Source organism: Neltuma alba, unplaced genomic scaffold (genome assembly GCF_004799145.2).
Source record: "Neltuma alba isolate B1F8T4 unplaced genomic scaffold, ASM479914v2 tig00004558_pilon, whole genome shotgun sequence".
Classification (NCBI taxonomy): domain Eukaryota; kingdom Viridiplantae; phylum Streptophyta; class Magnoliopsida; order Fabales; family Fabaceae; genus Neltuma; species Neltuma alba.
This window is the reverse complement of record NW_021633765.1, coordinates 307501-331577: the sequence shown is the minus strand read 5'-3', so window position 1 is coordinate 331577 and position 24077 is coordinate 307501. Positions and strand designations below refer to the sequence as shown.

General features: G+C 31.7%; 1 protein-coding gene and 1 pseudogene across 1 annotated transcript; one reads left to right on the top strand and one right to left on the bottom strand.

Annotated features, from left to right (window-relative positions):
• Positions 1–348: 348 nt before the first annotated feature.
• LOC114745200 (serine carboxypeptidase-like 17) lies at positions 349–16404 on the top strand (annotated as a pseudogene).
• Positions 16405–17112: 708 nt separating this feature from the next.
• Positions 17113–21740, bottom strand: LOC114745214 (3-ketoacyl-CoA thiolase 2, peroxisomal-like). Its single transcript, XM_028933366.1, has 14 exons — positions 21564–21740; positions 21123–21196; positions 20922–21006; positions 20673–20799; positions 20349–20447; positions 20206–20273; positions 20008–20115; positions 19842–19919; positions 19410–19542; positions 19215–19311; positions 18464–18587; positions 18256–18364; positions 17959–18042; positions 17113–17442 (listed from the first exon to the last, which is right to left on the bottom strand). The coding sequence occupies exons 1-14, from the start codon at positions 21657–21659 to the stop codon at positions 17396–17398; spliced, it is 1329 nt and encodes a 442-aa protein (XP_028789199.1). The 5' UTR covers positions 21660–21740; the 3' UTR covers positions 17113–17395.
• Between the last annotated feature and the right edge of the window lie 2337 nt (positions 21741–24077).

Here is a 24077-nt window from a genome sequence, read left to right as displayed (position 1 = left end):
CCCATTGGCTTCTCTAGTTTAATATCTAGTCCAACTTTAAAACATTGACGCTAAGTAATTGCAAATTTATATATACTTTTTAGTTGAAGTACAAAATATTAATTATTTGAAAAATTAATTAATCTTTTAGTTCTTTACTTTTGAACTTGGTTATAACTCAATCCTTCAACTATGATTCAGTCTTTGAACTTTTAACTCAGTTAAAACTCAATCCCTAATATTTTATTATTTGATAAATTAATCCTTATCATATATAATTCACATTGAGTCATCACCTAGTCATCCCATGTAGCATAATACACTCTTCCAAGTAAGCTCCACGGGTATTTGATAGAAGAATTAACAAAAATGGTGTCAGATTTAGGAAGGCAGAACAGAACGCATCAGCATGGGTTTGTGGAAGAAGAAAGCATTGCAGAGACAAATGACGAGGACGACGCGCAAATGCTGGAGGAAGAAAAGTTGCGGCAGTGTGTATTTCTCCATATGCTCTAATTCTTCCCCATTGATAGCGATTGCCTCGTCTTCATCCATTGACGCTGAGGAAAGCAAACTGGCCGGCAATATCGGAGCAAGAAGAATTCCTCTCCGGCAATCCTCTGAAAAATCCAGACTCCAGAAGAGTGAAGAAAGAAGAGTAAACTGCCCGTAACAGAATGAAATGTTTCCACAAGATTTACCACATCTGCCTATTTTCCAACAAAGTTGCCACCATTAATTTTTTGAGAAATCAGAACTTGGCAAAGTCTTAATTAGTACTTGAAAGCATAAGATTCACCAATTATAGAATTATAATCATGATTTACAAAATACAAGATAAATATGTAAAAAAAAATTATTTTAATTTACATCAAATGTATTTATAAGGGTTTTTAAACACTATTCCAAACGAGCCTTATGTATGAAACTTGTTCAAGAGATTATATGATTTTTCCAAGGAATTTTTGCTTGCGTATCGACATTGATTTTTCATATTTTAGTAGCTAACATGCTTTCAAGCTTGTGCTCTATTCTAAATCTGACACCATTTTTTATTAGTTTTCTTTTTTTAATCAAATCCACGTGAAGCTGACTTAGAAGAGCATATTCTGCCACATGGGATGATTGGGTGATGACTCAATGTGAATTGTATATGATAAGAATTAATTTATTAAATGAGAAAATATTAGGGATTGAGTTTTAACTAAGCTAGAAGTTCAGAAACTAAATCATAATTGAGGGACTGAGTTATAACCAGATTAAAAAACAAAAGATTAATTTTCCATTGTGATTTTCACATGTCTGTGGCTGATACGTCATTTCAAATGGAGGAAAGAATGATAATATTGAAAACATAAATTAGTATTAAAACATAAACTAAATAGGTCAAAAACTGATCCAAACATCACAATAACATGCCAAACGTGCATATCTCTCAGCTTTTTTTTTAAGCCTTTCTTTGCTCTTTTTTGGTTTAATTATTAATGGACAAAAATGTTCACGGTTATTTTCTCTCCGAAATTATTTACTTATCTTTTAAAATTATATAACACTCATATTTTATTTATAATGTCCACACAATAACGATATTAAAAATCCGTTATACTTTTAATAGCATATATATTGCATCCGTTTTAATATGGTAATAATGTAACTCTTTTTTTTTTTTGCTATGATATATTATATGTTAAATATATGAATTGCATATTACTACCTCCTATTCTAATTATAAGACGTCGTTTATAGTTTATAAACGATATCTTATAATTAAATCACGAGGTAGTGATATATTATTGATATTGATTATCCTCGTAAACCGTGGCTACATGCTTTGTATTTTTTTTTTAAATTTATTTGAACCCGTGCAGCTCGCGCTAGGCTATGCCTTGTATTGTATCCAAATGAAAGCGTCTGATGGCAAAAAACCTAAAACTGAAAGCCACGATACACACGCAAATTGTTATAAATAAAGGGATAAGGTATTTAAATACTTCAAAAGAATTTATAAATCAACACATAACATTTGAAAGTTTTTTTTTTTGCACTTATATGCTCTAGAAGTTTATTTTCATATCAAAAATACATTAGCCGTTATCCGCAGTTAAATTTGATCGTGAAATTATGTAGTTTGACTTATGTTTTTAATGATCAAACTTAATGATGTATAATAATTTAGGACAGAAATGCTACAAAATATAACTTTTAAGATACATAAGAGCCAAAAAAAACTTTCAGGTGCTAGGTGATTTTTCAAGTATACTTTCAGAGTATTTAAGTACCTTATCTTTTAAATAAATATCTTTTTTGGGAGAATGATCATGAGATCTAAGGAAAAAATTTAATTACCAAAAAATCTTAATGACAAGTGATCAACATAAATTTATTACCATTCTCTATCTTAAAATTTGTCATTACATGTTCTTCAGTTGTCAATAAAATTGAGGGTAATTAAATTCCTTCTTTGAAAGGTGATTGTAATTCTTCCTAGATCTTTTCGTCTTGTTTATACGATCGATCCTACTTATTTATGGTAAGATCACCTGGAGGGAGACGAATACGAGAAGGGAGCAATGAACATGCCAATTATCAGAGGATGCCAGAAACACTATCAGTATTACTATTATTACTGTCAGATCCTACTTGTTATTACTCGTCTAATCGTTCTGTTTCTTTCATCTCAGCTTATTGCAGCTTCCGGCTCCAATACTGTACATTACCTTCCTGGATTCCGAGGGCCCCTTCCTTTTCATCTCCAGACTGGGTCTCCTCTCTTTTCTGATTCTCCACACGCCTTCCTTATCAATCTTATCATATATAAATATATATACATCATCCCCCCCCCCCCAATGTATAGGTATGTGGGAGTGGGATCTGGTGGGTCTGCTTGCTCTTCTTTTTCTGGTCTTATTTTTGAAATAGGTACCTAAATAACCACCTTCTTATTCTTCTGCCTCGCTCTCCCCTATATATATATATATATATATATATATATATATATTAATGGTATTGGGTATATGTTGTATAGGTCCAATTGCTTTCAAAGTAGAAGAATACAAGGGAACTCTGCCTAATTTAACCATGAGGCCGCATGCTTGGACAAAGGTGTGAAATATTATTACTTCTCTTGCTCTCAGCGTAAGAACTACTTAGGAAATTAAATTAATTATATGGAAAACCATCCTCATTGATGAAAACCACCTTTGTTATGAGTGATCAATAAAATTGTTTTGAAAAAGATCAAATTATAAATTTATGAGATAAAGTAGATTGATGCCTTATATTTAAAATCAAAATAAATCCTAAACTAGCTCATATGTTCAGGATCGACGTGGATATTGCAAAATTTATATAATTACATAATAATTCTAATTCATTATGTGTTGTTCGGGCAGGTAAGTAGTATAATTTTTTGCAGATTTGCCCATTGGCACTGACTTCTCTTATTCAAAAGCAATAGCCTCTCCTCAACCCAGTGATTGGAAATTAGTTCATCAAGCGCATCGATTTCTCAGAAAAGTTTCATCATAATTAATTAATTAATTCTTAGAAAGTATAAAAAATAATTATTTTCCATTATTCTTGAAACTACGGTACTTTTCTTCATTAAGTTAACGTAATTAATTATTTTCTGTGTTATTATTTTTTGTAGTGGCTAATTGATCATCCTGAATTTCTCTCAAATGAAGTGTATATTGGAGGTGACTCATACTCTGGGATTCCTGTTCCTGTGCTTGTTCAAGAAATTTCAACCGGCAAGTGCACAGCTTTAAATAATTTAATTGTCTAATTAACGTACAGTAGATAATATATAGTACTACCTCCGTCTTTAATATAAGAACTGTTGACTAATTGAGTAAATTAACAAAACTAGTTAAGTTAGTTATTTATAATAAATAGGTGTTGTCTTTCTTAAAATATCCTTACTAATCAAGTGTATTAGCTAGAATCGTCATTATTATAAGGACTACTTTGAAAAAAAATGAATAAATATGAGAGATAAAGTAAACTGGGGTCTTATATTTAGGTCTAAAATAAAAGTCAAACAAGCTCTTATATTAAAGACCAGAGGTAATATTCATTATTTGTCAAGAATATTACTCTATTAACCTACAAACACAAGTTTTTTTTTTGGGGGGGGGATATTATTAGTACTTTTTAATTAGGTGAAGATAATAATGTTAGTAATTAATCAAGCTAATTATATCCTACATTTTTATTCACAGGAAATGAAAAAGGCATCCAACCATGGATAAATGTTCAGGTTTGCAAGTTTCTCTCCTTTTTTTCTATTTACTTTGAGCTAACTTTCTGACTGTTTCCCTTCTCTACTCACTCGTTTCTTTAATTCATTAGAAAATATATTATTTACCATATAATATATATTCTATAACGAAAATACTCCTCCACATAATACATTTGGTTAAGAGAACATATATTAATAAACAGTAGCTCAAATGAATATTTATCCCCTCCAAAATAAAAAAAATACAAAAAATGTAATTACTTAATACTACATATTACTCTCTGATTCTACATGTGGTAGAATTCACACAAATTAAGAAAATAAATTAAATTAAATATTTGTGAAAAATGTGTTTTTTTAAATATCCTTATTTTTAATTATTTATATTAGAAATTACTTGTATGCATTCACATTAGTGTGCGCGATCAATAGAAATAATTTGAAAAATAAAAAATAATAAATATAGGAGAGGAAAGAAATTAAGATTGAATCAAAACAAACACTCATCAACTACCTCCCGCGTTTATCAAACCGACTCCCACATTTAGGATAGGAGGGAATTACAAGTTAAAATAATAATGTTGCGAGACTTAAAATTCTTAGGTAAAGTATTATAAATTGCGTGCTTATATTTATAATTAATCAATCTGATAATCAGGGATACGTGCTAGGGAACGCTTTGACAACAAATACAGAACATGATACTTATATGATCACGTTTCTGCATGGAATGGGAATAGTCCCTGATGAACTATACAAGGTACAAATTGTTGCTTCATTATTAATTAATAATGTCTCCCCAAGTAGTTATCAACTTCTTTACTTTCTTCCAAAAAAAAAATTCATGATTATTTAGTTTCGATCTATTTAAGATTTAGTACTAATTAATAATCTGTCTAATCTTGAACAGTCATTCTATGAGCATTTTGAGGGAGATAAGAAAAGTGTTGCTTGCATCAAAGACATGGACCATTTCTACAAGGCAAGTATGTGTGTCTGTAGCCACATAGTACTTTATCATAGTACTGTCTCATATATAATTATAATTAACTTGTTCTGATGAATTTTATATTTCTATAAATCATCACAGTACTGTCTCATATCATGGATGTATAATAATATTCAATACATATTTAACCTTCATGCATGCATATATAGATTCGCTATAATGTAATAATGTCAAAGATATTTTATTTTAGATTTTATCGAACAATTGATTTAATAATTTCTCTCTGATTTACAAGGTATTTGTGTACTATTTGGCCAAATATTGGGCCAATGATGACAACGTTCGCAAGGCACTCCATATAAGAAAGCTTTGACACATTTATGAATATCATCATCATCCCCATTTTCTTTTGTGACTATATATATATATATATATATATATATATTCTCTTTTTTATACCAACAAATTTTCACTAGTAATTAATTCATATTAATTCATAATTAGCTTATATATGGCAGAGAAACATAGGGAAATGGCGACGTTGTTTTGATGGGAACTATAAGTCTGAAATCGTTAGCAGCTTTGAATATCATTTAAATCTCAGTGCAAAAGGCTTTCGCTCCTTAATCTACAAGTGAGTAATTCACTTTCGTATAAAATTTTGGGAGAATTACAATCAAATCTCCAGAAAGGGATTTAGTTAAAACATAAAATAACAAGTTCCAAGGCAGGAAATGACAACATGTTTATGCTAATCACTTCTTATTCAGATTTCTTGATAATTAAATTCCTTCTTTGAGACCTCATGATAATTCTCCTTAGATTTTTTTTTAAGAAGAAAATACAAAAGAATAGTAGTAGTATATCATGGTGTTGTTTTATGATTTTGATACCCTAATAAAGTTTGATTTGTTTCGATCTCATCATGAAATAATTCTATTGGGAAAAAAACAGTTAGCTTCGAAAAAATCAATGATAATTTTGTTGAATATTACACACTGGGGATCATGACCCAATTATGTGATTCATGGCGACTCAAGCACGGATCAGAAATTTAAACTACACAATGTTGGATGACTGGAGGCCATGGCTCGTTCAAGGCCAAGTTGCTGGGTACTCTTTTTATCACCCAAAAATTAAGTTTATAAGGATGTGATTGGATTGACTTGAATTTGAATTAGTTGGTATCATAAAATATCTAATTGTAAACAAATTGAATAGTTAACTTTTGGGGGGGTGGTTTGGTTCAGTAAACTTATTAGTGATTTGAGTATAGCAAGGCGTTAGGAGAATGGCTTAAAAGAAGATAAGTAAAAGTGTACTTTTTGTCCTTTAATTTTACACTACTATAAGATTTTATTTTTGTACTTTAATTTTATAAGATGTTTTTCAATTATCTAAGCCTAATATCATTAGTTTTATTAACAAAAATGCTCGTATAGAAATTTTAAATATTAGCGAAACAGTCTCAAATATTAATCATGTTAATTAATATTGACTTTGTAAAATAATAGGACGAATATATTTTTTTCTACAATGTTACATCATTGAATGCCACATTGAATTACATTTCAATAAATGAAACTTTTAAAAAGAAGTAAGTTCAATTGAATTTTCAATTTTATGGTGTGCTAAGCACACATAATCTCCCTTTTAAGCAGATACACAAAGACTTACTCAAATCAGATGACATTTGCGACTGTAAAGGTATGAACAAGTTTCTTTTGAAAAAATAAATTAAACTGTATATAATATGAAAATGTAATTACTTGTCGAAAATGAGAACTCTCTTTATTATTATTTTTTACTGTAATGAGAATCTAAGAATATCTATTAATTATATTTGCAGGGTGCAGGACATATAGCACCAGAGTACGAGTCTGAAGAATGTTTTTCCATGTTCTCTAGGTGGAAATCTAATAAGCCCTTGTAGGCTGACGTATTATGAGGAATTTACATGAGCATCCACGTTTGGTCAAATACACGTTGACTAATATTAAAAATTATTATTATGCTTAAAATATCAAATTACTATCATTTTTTTTAAAAAAAGTTAATATTAAAATTTTGATAGTAATTTTGATATTTCAAATAACAATCATTTTTAAGACAATTTAATAAAAAATTTGCCGTCTTTGATTTGTGAGATGTAGACTTTCCTTCTGTTATTCTCTTCAATAATATTGAAATATCTCATAACGGTACTCCTCATGAGGGCAACAATGAGGTACAAACAAGGACAGATTTCAATGTGTAATTTGATATTTCCAATAAATATTAAACAAGTTTTGCATATCTGACCCTCAAAAAATTTCGATTTACTTTTAAATTTTTATGGCCAGATGTTGATACGGCAGAACAGATTGATCATATGAAGAAAACCCCATTATTAATTACCAAAAAAGAAAAAGCTCTTTGACACTTGATGAGACAAAACTCCTCTTATATGAATGATGCCAAATCACTTAAAATAGACTAATAAAAAGTCTAATGACAAAGTACACAGGAGAAAATTTTGACCTGTGCGCATGTGTCTAAACAATTCTCTGTCTTTGTCACAATTTGCAAGTATTCCTTTCTTTTTTTGGGTAGGCAAATGTATCCTCTTATTGGAGGCAATCCTGTTTGAAGTATTGTCAGACAATGAGTATCTCTCCCAACAAGAATTCAAATCTTAGTTCATTATGTTATGGGTCTTTTTGTTAGACCCAATTCCTGTTAGTAATTTGCAACCATTCTGGAATCATACAGATCTGTTAAGCCTTGCAGTGTTGGACTTTATTTTACACGATATCTGTGTATATATGCACGCACTACCGAAAGGATCGTAATGTTTTTAACCATCGTAAGTTTGACTAAAAACTATAAACGAATGGGCATTGGTCGGGTAAATTTGAAATTTTCGTCAATTCATTCTTTTATTTTAAGTCCACCCACCGGAATGAATTTTTTATGATTATGTCCCTAATATTTTGATGCCTCACTTTAATTTTCAATAATTCATAAAATTGAATTATCGGTATGCTCAGACAGTTTAATTTATAAAAGCTCATGCATGTTTTTGTTTATTCTAAAGAGAATTAAACAAGAGTAGAACTGTCGAAGTAACGAATCAGGAACATTTTATTTCGGACCATAAAAAGTAGGGATCACATCTTTTCCTTTAGAGTAAATCTTCAAAGATAAATATTTACAAAACAAGTATATGCAGTAAAAAAAAAACCTATTTTTTCGATTATTTAGCACAAACTTATTTCCCTTGAGATCGCAAATGTATTATTAATTTGACAGAATTAAATTTAGTAAGAATAATCGAGTTTCACGTTGAGGAGAAGGAGAATATTATCACCTTATTTACACAAGTGAATTTGCATAATTGTTTTTATAATTCTTCCAATTTTAAAAATTGTTTTATAAGTTAATCTTCTTACATTTACAAGTGATCCTTTTAATTTAAAAGTCAAACTTTGAAATTTACTACTCCCTCTATCTTTTCTTATAAGAAACGACTACTAAAATTACGTGATTAAAAAATATTAGTTAAAAGTAATAAATATATAAGATATATACATGTCTTTAATTATATCTTTATTTGTTAAAAGAGTAGATAAGAAATAATGAACAAAAATTTAGGAAGAATTAATCTTTTAGTCCTCTAACTTTTAACCCACTTGTAACTCAGTCCCTCAACTATGATTTGATGCAACTCAATCCCTGAATTTTTGACTCATTTATAACTCAATCCTTTACTTTTTTTAGTTTTTATATTATTATCTTTATCATCTTTTATGTGGCAAAAATTAATCTAAGTCAGCTCCACATGGCAAAAATTCTTCTTATTCAGCTCCACGTTCGCGGCCTCTAGCTTGTGTGCCCTCCTTTTCTCTGACCTCACCCAACTTATACACCACCTTGGACCTCTCTAACCGTCTCTCTCCTCCCAGTACCCATTTTCTCCCGCCGCCTCTCTCCTTCCCTCCAACCTCCAATCCACCCAAGCAGCTTAGGAAATCAGACAATGAAATGCCAATGTTGGGATCAATTTTTTTTTTTTTTAACGTGTGTGAGATCACCACACAGTACTCTTACTGCTGGTAAATATGGATGAACCACTATGTCATCCTCCTCAAACTCACTATCCATGGATCGGATCACCTTTCCAATCACAAAAGCTGTAATCACCTACAGATATAAATCAAAAGCTAGGTTCTTGTTTATTCTAATGTTTTTTATTTTGTGAAGAATTGCGAGTGCATAGTTGGTGCTGATTAGAGTAGAGGTCGTCAAGAAGGCCAGTCATTCTGTAGGAAAAAAAGATAGGTTGATGGGAACAATGACGAGTTCCAATGCGATGTGGGCATTCGGGAGGGAGTCGGCGGCTTCTGATAGTTGGGCTAGAGAGGGTCTTTAAAGCTTGAGATGATCAGAGGTGGGAACATCCTCTAATGCAGGTGAGGTCGTAGTCGTAGACCCTGGAGCTGAGGTGGAAGAAATTTTGCCATGTGGAGCTGACTTGGATTAATGTTTGACACATAAAAGATGATAAAGATAATAATATAAAAAGCAAAAAAAAAATGGAGGACTGAATTATAAGTGAGTCAAAAGTTTAGGAACTGAGTTGTACCAAGTCATAGTTGAAAGACTGAGTTACAAGTGGGTTAAAAGTTGGAAGACTAAAAAATTTATTTTCTCAAAAATTTATTACAAAGAAATAATGTGTGGCATATATTTAAGGGGGTACTTTACAACATAAAACAAAAATGTTTGATATTTTAAGAATAATAACCGTGAATTTGTCTGTTATATTAACCTTTTATTTATTAATGGGTTAATATAAATTTTAGTCCATCAAATTTGAGCTCATTTTGTTATTGGTGCCTGAAATTTCAAATCCATGATTTTGGTCCCTAGAATTTTATCCGTTTCAAACCGTTAATCCTTGGTAACTTCACGCCGTTAACTTTGCCTAAGATGCCACTAACACTGTTATCTTGATGATGTGGAAAGACAAGGTGGCACATATGTGGCATGATGATGTGGATATATTGTTAAAGAAAGCGGGGGGGGGGGGGAAGGCAATAGGTCAAATAAAACACACACAAACGACAAAAGAAAAGAGACGGAGAAAAGTAGAAAATGACGTTGACGAACGAATAGGGAAAGGGAAAAGGGTTAGGTCAAGAGGACTGACATTACCGGCAAAGAGTGACGTCACCGGCGCAGTGGGTTTACCGGTGGCTGTTGGGCGAAGAACCTTTGCCTAGCAATTTCATCAACTTCTCAATTCTGAGTTTGATTATTTTGCTTTGACAAATTATTTTACTTCTGGTTGCCCAATTCTGAGTTTAAATATTTTGCTTTGGCAAGTTATGCATTCCCGACTGTTTTTAAATCCAGGTCATGCACACTGCTTTTGGTACATCAAATCATCCTCATCATCAGCATCGATATTAATTAGCTGAAATCCTCATGGAGATCTATTTAATAATGAGATATTTCCAAAATGTTGCAGAGGAGCGTCTATCTTTTGATGAATTTTATGGGCATAGGTTTCTGATATAAGTCATGGGGTATTAGGAGCAATCCAAGAATTGAAAGGAGTTATGAGAAGAAGAGTAAGTGAATGCTGTAGATAATCAGGTCAATTTGGTTTTGAATGTTGACCAAAACATGCAAGAGCATGAGAGGTCAAAACTTGCAATTGATAGGCCATGAATGATTTTAAACAGCTTTGCGTTCAACCGGTCCTTCTTGCCTTCGTCGACCTTGCTCCCCTACTGAACCTTCGACTGCGTTCTTCTTTTATGCCCTAATAAAAATTCAGATCATTTGGTGTGTGCGACTGATATGCGTTTTACCTCAGCTCGTCTCTGTTTATTTTTTTCCTCTGATTGTCCAGGTTAGCGTTCCCTGACATGCCACATGATCAGCTCACTTTTCTAAGTTAGGCTCCATATCATCATGTCAACAGAGTTAGTGCCATCTCAGCAAAAATTAACGGTGTGATACTACTAGGAACTAACGGTTTGAAAGGGGTAAAATTTCAAGGACTAAAATCACGAATTTAAAATTTCAGGGACCAATATCAAAATAGGTCCAAATTTAAGTGACTAAAATTTGTATTATCCCTTAATTTTATGAATTATATATTAAAATGTATTATTTCATATTGATTATACTCGTGGAACGTGGTTATGTGCTTTGTATTATTTTTTATTTGAATCCGTGCAGCCAGGCTATGCTTTGTAGTATACAAATGGAAGAGACTATACACACACACACACAGATTGTTATTTAATATACAAAGATATACATATATAAATATTTGTCTTATTTATATGATCGATCCTACTTATTCATGGTGAGATCACCTGGAAGCTGGGAGACGAATGCGAGAAGGGAATAATGAACATGGGAATTAGAGGATGTCAGAAACACTATCAGCATTACTATTACTATTATTATTATCGTCAGATCCTACTTGTTACGTGTCTCGTTCTGTTTCTTTCATCTCAGCTTACTGCAGCTTCTGGCTCCAATACTGTACATTACCTTCCTGGATTCCAAGGGCCCCTTCCTTTTCATCTCCAGACTGGGTCTCCACTCTTTAGTCTTTTCTGATTCTCTACATGCCTTCCTTATCATATCATATATAAATATCATTCCCCCCCCCCCCCCTTCCTGATGTATAGGTATGTGGGAGTGGGAGAGGAACAATCAGAAGATGAACAAGTGTTCTATTACTTTGTTAAGTCACAGAATAATCCACACAGGGATCCTCTTCTGCTTTGGCTATCTGGTGGCCCTGCTTGCTCTTCTTTTTCTGGTCTTATTTTTGAAATAGGTACCTATTTAACCACCTTCTTCTTATTATCATTCCTCTCTCTCTCTCTCTCTATATATATATATATATATATATTTATATATTAATCGTATTAGGTCTATGTTGTATAGGTCCAGTTGCTTTCAAAGTGGAAGAATACAAGGGCAGTTTGCCTAATTTGACCTTGAGGCCGCATGCTTGGACAAAGGTAGTGAAATATTATTACTTCTTCCTTTTCGGTATCAATATATGAGCTAGTTTAGGGAGTTGAATTAATTGTATTGAAAACTACTCTCGTTGATGAAAACTACCTTTGTTACGTGTAATCAACAAGACTATTTTGAAAGAGAATTACAAATTTGTAAAACAAAATAAATTGATGTCTCATGTACATTTAGAATAAAAACAAACCTCTAACTAGCTCATATGTTTAGGACTGATGTGAGTATTAATTTCAAAGTCATAGATTAATTGATTGATGATTTCATCTGTTTCAGTTCATCAACGCAAATAAATAACGGTTTGTTATTTGCAGCTTATCGTTGGATATTGCAAAATTTATGCAATTACATAGTAATTCTAATTCATGCATGTATTGTTTGGGCAGGTAAGTAGTATAATTTTTGCAGACTTGCCCGTTGGCACTGGCTTCTCCTATTCAAAATCGTTATCCTCTCCTCAACCCAGTGATTGGAAATTAGTTCATCAAGCGCATCGATTTCTCAGAAAGGTTTCATCATAAATAATTAATTCTTAGAAAAAAAAATATTATAATATATTTTTCCATTATTCTTGAAACTATTGTGCTTTTCTGCATTAAGCTAGCGTAATTATTTTGTGTGTTATTGTTTGTAGTGGCTAATTGATCATCCTGAATTTCTCTCAAATGAAGTGTATATTGGAGGTGATTCATACTCTGGGATTCCTGTCCCTGTACTTGCTCAAGAAATTTCAAATGGTATGCATACAACTTTAAATAATTTAATTTTCTAATTAACGTTCAGTACATAATATATATTACCTCTGATCCTAATTATTATAAGGTCTACTATGTAATACAAATTACACTACAAAATAGATATTATAATTAGGACGGGAGGAGGTAGTATATAGTATCCATATACTACCTCTGGTCTTTAATATAAGAGCTTGTCTTACTTTTATTTTGATCCTAAATATAAAACTCCAATCTACTTTTTCTTTCATATTTATCCATTTTTTTATAAGATAGTACTTGTAACAATAGTAATTTTATTTAATACACTTGATTAGCAAAAATATTTTAGGAAAGACAATACCTATTTATTACAGATAACTAATTTAACTAATTTTCTTAATCTATTCAAAGTAGTCAGTTAGTTTTTGTACCAAAGACTGAAGTTAGTATTACTCATGAAAATAACTTTATTGGTCCATTGCTGCATATATAATCGGGTAAACATAAATTTATGACATTTTGCTGTGAGGATATACAAACCCACACAAGTTCTTTTTTTTTGGTAGGGATATTATTAGTAATTTTTAATTAGGTAAAGAGAATATTATTAGTTATTAATTAAGCTAATCATTCGGGATCTATATTCACAGGAAACGAAGAAGGCATCCAACCATGGATAAATATCCAGGTTTGCAAATATTTCTCTATTTTTTTATACATTTTATTTATTTTCTTAGTTTTGATGCCCACATCTAACCCCATCTTTGATACGTGAGTTAGGTTATGTAACTTATTTTCCCTTTGTACTCGATCATCGTCTTTGATTCAATACATTAATTAACTTAATTATTATTTTTAAATAACGTAATATTTATCATATATAATATATATTCTGTAATGAAAAAACTCTTCCGCATGATATATGCATTTGGTCAGAGAATATTTATTAATAAACAGTCCAAATGAATATTTACCTCTTTCAAAATTAAAAATACAAAAAGTGATCAAATTATATGGTACTCCACTAGTGATTAATTTACATAAATTAAAAAATAATCGAATTAGTTATTTGTAATAAAATGCGTTGATTTCATTAAAATATCCATTCTATTAATTAATTTACATTGTAAATTACTCATATTGGTTGCGCATATCAATGTGGAAAATAAAAAAAGATTAAAAATTTGTATGTAGAACCAAAACAAGCTCATCATCAATTATATTCCTTCTATGTATTTTCGAAGGAAGGAATTAAAGACATAAAATAATTATAATTTAGTGACTTAATCTCTGTTTTTTTTTTTTAATCATCAGGGATACCTCCTGGGGAACGCCTTGACGACAAATACAGAAACTGAGAATTATATCATCCCATTTCTGCATGGAATGGGAATAATCTCTGATGAACTTTACACGGTACAAATTTTAGGTTCAATATTGTCTCCTCAAGTTATCGACTCTTTCTTTTTTTAATTTTACACCACTCAATATTTCGTCTTCATTTGGTTTCGCTCCAAATAATCACTTTGGCATTTTACAAAATAAAACTCCTCTGACATATTTGTCTGACACATCACAAAAATTACTTAAAGTAACCTGATATATTGATCTAATTTAGTTTCGAGCTATTCAAGATTTAATAATATGGATCTGTCTAATAATGTAAACAGTCATTCTACGATCATTGTGTGGAAGGCAAGAAAAATGTTGCTTGCTCCAAAGTCATCGAGTATCTCAACAAGGCAAGTCACTTTAATTAACTTGTTATTTTCCCAAACCTAGTGGGGTGTGTGAGAGAGAGATTAATTAACTTGTTCTGATGAATTGTATTTCTATAAATCATCAGCTAATTTTAGGACTTAATCTCTACAACATTTTGGACCCAAAATGTGAGGCGCCACGAGAAGTTTCCAAAGACAAGATTCAGTTGTTTCCTCCTCCTTCTGTGGATCACACATTGCCTCCATTAAGTTGCAGGGTAATATTCAATATGCAAATTACATAATTAACCTCCATACATATTACATAAATAATCACAATAATGTCAAAGCAATTTTGTTTTAGAATTTATCATTTGATTTGATTTCCTATTTTCTCTGGTTTTATTAGAAATATGTGTATCATCTGGCCAAATATTGGGCCAACGATGAGAACGTTCAGAAGGCACTGCATATAAGAAAGGTTTGACACATTTAATAATATGATCCCCACTTTCTCTTATGAGCATATATATTCTTTTTTATACCAACAATTTCTTATTAATATTTAATTCGTATTAATTCATAATTGGCTTATATATGCAGGGAAGCATAGGGAAATGGCGACGCTGTTTTGATGGGAAGTACAAGTCTGAAATCGTTAACAGTTTTGAATTCCATTTAAATCTCAGTGCAAAAGGCTTTCGTTCCTTAATATACAAGTGAGTAATTCATTTTTTATATAGATTTTTTGTTCTTAAGAAGAAAATATAAAAGAGAAGTATATATATCAGATGTGGTTTTTATGATTTTGATACAGTAATAAAGTTTGATTTGTTTCAATCTCATCATGAAATAACTCTATTGAAAAAAAAAAAAAGTTAGCTTCGAAATAATTAATGATAATTTAATTTGGTTGGATATCATACAGTGGGGATCATGACCCAGTTATATCATTCATGGCGACTCAAGCATGGATCAGAAATTTAAACTAAACAATTTTGGATGAGTGGAGGCCATGGCTCGTTCAAGGCCAAGTTGCTGGGTACTCTTTTAATCACCAAAAAAAATTAAGTTTATAATGAGCATGTGATTGGATTGACTTGAATTCGAATTAGTGGGTAGTATCAACTATAATCTAATTTTAAAACAAATTGAATGAATTAAAAGAAAATAGGTAAAAGTGTATTTTTTGTTATTTAATTTTATATAAGGTTTCACTTTTGTATTGTTTTTTCAACTGTTTAAACCTATTATCGTTAGTTTCATTAAAGAAAAATGCTCATATTGAAATTTTAAATGTTAGCGGAACAGTTATTGATCACGTTAATATTAACTTTTTTAAAATAATAGGGCGAATATATTTCTTTTAAAGTGTTACATCATTGAATTACATTTCAATAAATGAAACTTAAAAAAAAAAAAAGTAAGTTCAATTGAAATTTCAATTTTATGGTGTTCCAAGCACATAATCTCCTTATTAAGCAGATACACGAGGACTTACTCAAATCAGATGACGTTTGCGACTGTAAAGGTATGAACAAGTTTCTTTTGGAAAAAATAAATTAAAATGTAAGAAAATGCATTTACTTGTTGAAAATGAGAACTATCTTTGTTTTCTTTAAAATTTATTTCTTTTCTTTTTTTTTACAGTAGTGAGGATCCAAGGATATTTATTAATTTTACTTGCAGGGTGCAGGACATATAGCACCAGAGTACAAGTCTGAAGAATGTTTTGCCATGTTCTCTAGGTGGATATCTGATAAGCCCTTGTAGGGTTACATGTTATGGGGAATTTACATATGAGCATCCACGTTGGTCAAATACAGGTTGAATAATATTAAAAATTATTATTATCCTTAAATATCAAATTACTATCAAATTTTGAAAAAAAAAAGTCAATATTAAAATTTTGATGGTAATTTTGATCTTTTAAAATAATAATAATTTTTAAGACTAGAAATTTACCGCGTCTGACTTGTGAGCCGTAGACTTCCCTCTGCTATTTTCTTCAATAAAATATCTCAGAACTGTACTCATCGTGAGGACAACGATGAGATAGAAACAAGGGCATATTTCAACGGGTAATTTGATATTTCTTATGAACAAATTTCGTATATTTGACTCTCGGAGATTTCGATCTACTTGTAAATTTTGATGACCAAATGCTGATACTGCAGAACAGATTAATTTTATGGAAAAAACAGGGGAACATAAATACTTGAGCCAAATTGTCATTTCCCAAAAATGGTATACTTATCCCACAATTTTCTTTTAGAAGAGGATAAACTGGTATTGGCAATTTTTGTGCAAAACAGTAAGGAAGAAACCCAAAATGAGAATTGAGAAAGCTTCTCATTGCAATGCTAAAATTGGAGATACAAATGCAATTCTGTTAGCAAATGTAACAAGTGCATGAACTTCCTGTAAATATAATAATATCACAAGCTTCTTTCCCTGGCAGACAATGGTGTATTTCTTCATTCAATTTCACTCATGCCCTTATTTTATTATTACTGAAAAATCATATTATTATGTTTGGAAAACCCCATAATAAAAAAAAAGCTCTTACACTTCATGAAACAAAAATCTCACATGGTTATCTCATACAAAGCAAAATCACTTGAGATAGACTAATGAAAACTCTAATGACAAAGTACAGAGGAAAAATTTCACCGGGGAAGTGGGCGCATACACGTGTGCATGTGTATAAACAATTCTTTGTACTTGTCACAATCTCCAACCATTTTGGAATCGTACAGATCTGTTAATAGTCCCCTCTTTCAAATACAGCTGCTGCTCCCATACCAGACCCTGCAACGATTATGGACAATTCGTTATTTTTATTAGTCCAGAGTCAAGACAGTGAATTAATCTCACACATCCTCTGTTCATTTTTGCTCCTTTGCTTCTACTATCATGGCAGAGAGCAACAATTTTACTTGTTTACTTTCTCCAATTGAATAAGACTACTTTTTCTAAGAAAATCAGGCAAGCTCCCGAGCAAGCCAGTCTCTGTGTTATACCAACTTGTTTAAAGACCAATTCATCCCAGAAGAATAAGCTCTAGGAAAAGATTCCAAGAATGGATTTTATTATGAACATTCTATCACACGGAAATCCAACATAGAGCATCAGATCACCTGTAAACATTGAGATAGAGTTCTAACCATTCTACTGTGTTTCTTATGATATACGGTTTCATCAAAAGATCTACTTTGATTTCAGTTAGTGAAGCTTGAGCAAATATGTATCTTCTGTATTATCTTTCAACTTCCTAGAGCAATCGAACGTCCTTGAGTTGCGGATGGAGTAGGAGTAGAAAAATACCTATGCACATGGAAATTACACCAAAGCGACAATCCTTGCCACGGCGCTTCATCTCATTCAAGAGCGTAGCAACACAGCGAGCACCTGACACAGAATGGCAGCATATAATTTCACAATAAAGCATCTTAGATTCAGCATGAAAAATGAGCAGAGAACTGCCCTATTGATCTGTTGAATAATATGAAATCAAGAACAGAAGAGTAAACATGCTACAACAATTAAAAATATGAACGCCAGGACGTCTCCAGTTTCACATGACTGTAATTTCAATGGAACAATTTCCCAACTTTTGAGTACCTGTAGCGCCCAAAGGATGCCCAAGAGCAATGGCACCACCATTAACGTTGACCTTTCTGTGATCCAGTCCCAGTTTCTTGCAGCAATAAACGTACTGAGAAGCGAATGCCTGTACAAGACCATCAAATTGCTAAGAACAAATTGCGTGGTTATAATTTTCTATTTGTCTCAATTTAGGGAAAGAAAGACATAACTTTTAGTCTTTTACCTCATTAATCTCAAATAAGTTAATGTCATTGAGATCAAGACCAGCAGATTTCACTGCAGGAGGAATAGCAAATGCTGGACCAACACCCATGACAGAAGGATCTACTCCAACAGCAACAAAACTCCTACAGAAATCAAAATGAGATGCCAAAGACTGCAAAGAAAGTTTGAATTCCTCTGTGCATCAATTTTATTTTAACATAATGTATTAGCACAGAAAATTAGGGATGATTTCCTCTTCTAAGAATTGATCGCAATTCGGGCTGTACTTGACAAGACCTCAAAGAATTGATGAAAGACTGGTTACGAATAATTTTACAGCTCCATCTATGATATTTTGAACACTGCAGAGAAGATGGTCTCAAGCTTTAAACATGTTTAATAAAGTATTCTACATTCTTATATAATTTATCAGGTGGGTATCACCTGAAATCCTGAATCTATTTATGAATAGGTGAAGTAACACTACATGCCTCATCCATAAATAAGTACATATTTACCAGATAAGTGCTTTCAAGCGCCTGTTTTTTCTTTTGTAATTAAGTGGTAAAATAAGGAAGATTAACTTTAACTGCTTAAAATACTACTTTCTGTTAATTAGATATAAGGATTAGTTATAAGAGATAACATGAATTCCGGACAAGCCAGTTAGTCACGTATTACAGCATACATGCAGAGCTATGTCTAGTTCAACTTCTGATGTGACTTGTTCCTCCAAAGAATTTATCTGTTTCCCAATCATTGTTGTGTACCTGAATACGCCAAGAATAGGCAATCCCTTCTGCACAGCCACTCTTCTTTTCATGAGGAGAACCGCTGCAGCACCGTCACTGACTTGGCTTGCATTCCCTGAATTTAGAAGATAAAGTGAGACGCAACACAAGCAAACCACTGGTTAAAGAGTTAGCCAAAGTAATAAAATGAAGAAGAACAGATTTCCTGGTTACCTGCAGTCGTGGATCCATCCTTCTGGAAGGCAGGCTTCAGTTTTGCCAAATCTGTCAAATTTGCATTTGGCCGGATCCCATCATCAACAGAAACTATGATTTTCTTCTCCTCCCTAGTTTTTGGGTCTACAAACTATGGAAATTTATCATAAGTGTTAATAAATCTATTCAAGTAGAACTCCTTATGGATTAAGAGCATATCTTTATCTGTGGTTTAAGTTTATCATTATTTAGAGACCATAAGTTCATTCTTATGGAAGATTCTAAGTTACCTTTTATCATTATCCTTAGAAGTTTATATCAAAATTAATTTCTATCTTCATTTCATTACAAATGAAGAGCAGAGAGGCTACCGCTGTGCAAGCCTCCTTGTCAAAATATTTCATGTCTAATTTTACAATTACAAAGTTCATCTTTGTTGTTGCCACTTACCTTTGTAGAAACCGGAATGATCTCTTCTTTGAATTTACCAGATGCTGTTGCAGCTGCAGCACGCTTGTGAGACTCAACCTATTGATTCAAATCGAAAGAGTTTCATTCAGTTTGACAATCTCGTAATTGGTTCCTAGCATATTTTATTTAATTTTGTCATACTCACAGCAGCTTGGTCCTGCTCCTGCCTTGTGACACCAAAACGCAGTGCAACATTCTCAGAAGTAATTCCCATAGGAAGAAGACAGTCCCGAGCTTGTTCAAAGGTTTCTAACTGTTACAGACATGAAAAGTAAAGCTTAATAAACCATGTCTTAACCTGTAAAAAAAAATATGGACTTCAAAAATTAAATCTTTGATGCACCTTTGGGTTCATTTTGCGAGGCCTTGTAATATTATCTTGAGACATACTCTCTAATCCAGCTCCGATTCCTGCATGACATAATAGGAAGGTAAAGTCAACAACAAGATCTTTTAAACTAACGGACATTCAGAATTCGCTCTTACCTATGTCATAAAAACCAGCTTTTATGTAAGCAGCAACATCAGCAACTGCCTGAAGTCCCGATGAACATTGCCTATTAACAGTCCTGAGTGGCGTTGTATCTGTTTGAATCATGAAAGTGATAAACCATATATTGAAGTTGGGGATAAAATAGCATAGCAATTTTAAGCATTAGGTACCGATGGAGAAACCTGTGAATTCCAATTCTAGTAAAATCAGTCTGGAATTTCACACAAATCATGCTTTCAATCCATGTCTATAGTTAAGTTCGCATTTGAAAATGATGCATTTGAGGATAGTCATTTTTATTCGATTAAGAAATTTACCAGGGAAACCAGCATAGAAGGCAGCCATCCTGCACTCAATAGCTCGTTCTGATCCTGGTGCAAGTACTGTGCCAACGACTATGTCTCCTACTTCACTTGGGTGCACATTTGTTTTCTCTATCACAGCCTACATGAGAACTCATAATTGAGGTAAATCATACCAGCCACAACATTATATATGTTCCCATAAACCCAATTTTTTGTCAACAATTTTACTTCCAATGTTTTCTTTTATGGAATAACTTTTACCTTCAAAACAGAGGCAAGGAGATCATCTGGAAGGGTATCCTTGAAGCCCCCACGCTTTGCCTTACAAATTGCAGTTCGGTATGCACTGGTTTTGCAGGAAATTATATAAGATAATAAGTTTAATACTTTGATTGAGAAATTTAAAAAAATCAAGAAATACTCAGTAAGTTCGCATCCACATTCCCAAATTAACTAACTTACGCCACAATCACCACGTCATCTTCAGATGAAGATGGTAGCCCATGAGAAAAATTTCCACCAGAACAGATTGAAGCCTGAAAAAGAAAGGGCAAAGAATTAGCCATCCCTTTAAAAAGAAAGACCAAAAACAAAGTTGTGGCCAATGAAAAAACAAAGTTTATAAGATTGAAGAATTCCAAATATTCAAGACAAAGAAACTATCAATATCAATATAATTATCAGAAAATTTAGCTCCGACTTTATAAGACAGGCAAGATAAGCATTTAAAGTTTATTAAATTTAGTCTGGGAAAGAAACATGAGCAGAACTTTAAGGATCATCAGTTACCGACACAAGCAGAGAGTAGATTGATGAACTTAAAAACGAGAAAAGAGTAGAATCTGTGGAATTCATGCACAGTGGAAGAGCGAAAAGATGGATTCTTAAAGAAGATGAACTTACAGAAAGATGAGTAGATTGATGGGAAAAAGATGAAATTGAAGAAGCGGGTTGAAGATGTTCAAGCAGCATTTTTTGTCTATGAATAGCTTTCTCCATCTTGGAAATTCTTTCCGTGCCTCAGCCCCAGGACCTTTCTTCGTCACTATTTAGTCGCCGTCTTCGCCGAGGGGGTGAACAAAGAAAGAAACTGAACTGCTTATAAACGTGCTCAAAACTAGTATATCAAACGAATTTACACAAAAGAACAGCAACCCCACAACCACCAAGTGATGATGACATTGTTGGATTAAAAGAAAGTTGACGTTGACATCGGTGGAAAATTCCCCGCGTTTTCCACAGCCGAGGCCAATTACCAACCCAATAAAGACCAAGCTTGACCCAAAATGCGGAAAGAAATTATACAAAATTTTCTTAATCTAAATGCTATTTTTTGTTGACATTTCTTCATTCTTATTATAAATTTCTTATAAAATAAAAAATAAATTATGCTAAAGTTTCTTTGAATTTTTTAAAATTGCCCATGTAATAAATTATATAACTTTTATTTTCAATTAAAATATATGATGGTTTTAAAAATAAAATTTTCATTTTTATAAAGAAAATAAAACGTTAATTTATACATCACTGAACAATTTTTGCATATTTTTTAATTGATTTTTACACAAGTTGTATACTTTAAGAGAAATCAGGTTTAATTTAGTATAATTTATTAATTCGCATTAGTTTTAAAAATAAAATGTAAGAAAGAATATAGGAAAAAAATATAGGAGGTTTCGATAGGGAAAATATAATATTTTTTAAATTTATATTTGAGTATTTGATCCTTTTAAATAATTTTAATTTTTATGATCTTCTCTCATAAATATCACTCCCTATTGATCCTTCTTCCTAATTCTCTGTTTATTGTTTACAGAATTATTTAGTGGACTGTTAAATTTAAGATTTTACTATGTCAGAAGATGATAACTCACGACAAAAAAATTTTGGACGAAAACTCACGCAATTTAAAAGATATTACAGAATTATCATTTGCCATCATCTCAAATATATATATATATATAGATTTATAAACATAGATTTGAAGAATGAGTCATAAAATAATTATAAATATTTAAAGTTTTCAATTTGAAATCGAGGTGGTCGGAGCTCAATCTTAATTAGTCGATTTTCCGGCATTTTGATAATGATAGGTCATAGATGAACAAGGAGGTTAATTTAATAAGGCTATCACGACATTAACGTTTTCCGGGAAGCTTTTGGGAACCTACGGTGCAGAATCACGGAAAGCTTCCAGGTCAAACAATTTTGGGATTTCATTTTAGTTTGTCTTTTGCCTTTTATATAATACTCAATTAATACCAATACCAGTACAAACTTGGACGGTGCCAGTGCAACTAATATTTTTTGTCAAAAAAAAGGTAATATTATTTATAAATTATGAGGAATATGATATAAAATCTATTTTAAAAATTTATTATTCGTAAGTTACCTGAGCAGCATAGTTTAGAAACCAGTCCATAATGTAGTTGAATATAAATTTGACATTCAATATTAATATTGGTGGAGAATAAGTTCTAATACTAAGTAAACTGATGAGTATCAAAAACCCATATTTATTATATACTGTCTAGATCTAATTTAAATTATTTATATCGAAAATTTTAAATATAAGTAGTGGATTTTTATTCTGGTAAAAAAAAAAGAGTAGTGGATATTTTATTTAAGCAGTATAAATCTCATAACAACGATAAACACTAGAACTAATTAGAGATTGGTGGTTCATATTTAGGATCTCATTCTTTCAATCATTTATATGGGCACCAACAACGTGTCTATCAATGCAAGTGATGAATAGGTAACAACCACCAAAAAGCCTGATTTTATTATACCAACCCAACATATGTCTCTTTCGTCTCATAGTTTCGACTTGGGCCTAAACCGATTTTCTTGATTATGTCCACACCACACCGTCCAGACCCAAGACTTGGGTCTAGTTAAAAAAAAGAGTTAGTCTATCATAACATAACAATCCAAAATTCGAATTCCAACTAGAAAAAGTGTCTACATTTAATATCTGACAATGTTTTGAATATGAATACCTCTAATAGGAGGATATTTATACTTTAGCGGGGAAAAAAAAATGCCGTCCAAACCCGAGGCATGATTTATATATTTGTTTGATTGCTCCTCTACATCCTATTTTGTTTTGTTTTGAATACATAGCTTGAGTAGCGGGGAAGGAAGCATATGTGCATTTATAATATTTTTTTAATATAAAAACTATATAATTAATCTAAAAATATTATTAAAAAAATAGTTAAATTAGTCATTTATAATAAATGGATGTTAGACTTCTTAAAATATTTTTATTAATCATGTACATTGAAACTGACTTTAGATTAACTCCTTAACATGTACAATTGATAAGAATATATTTTAGAGGATAAAATTATAAATTTGAATAACAGAGTAGAGTGAGATATCATATTTAAGACTAAAATAAATTTACTGTGT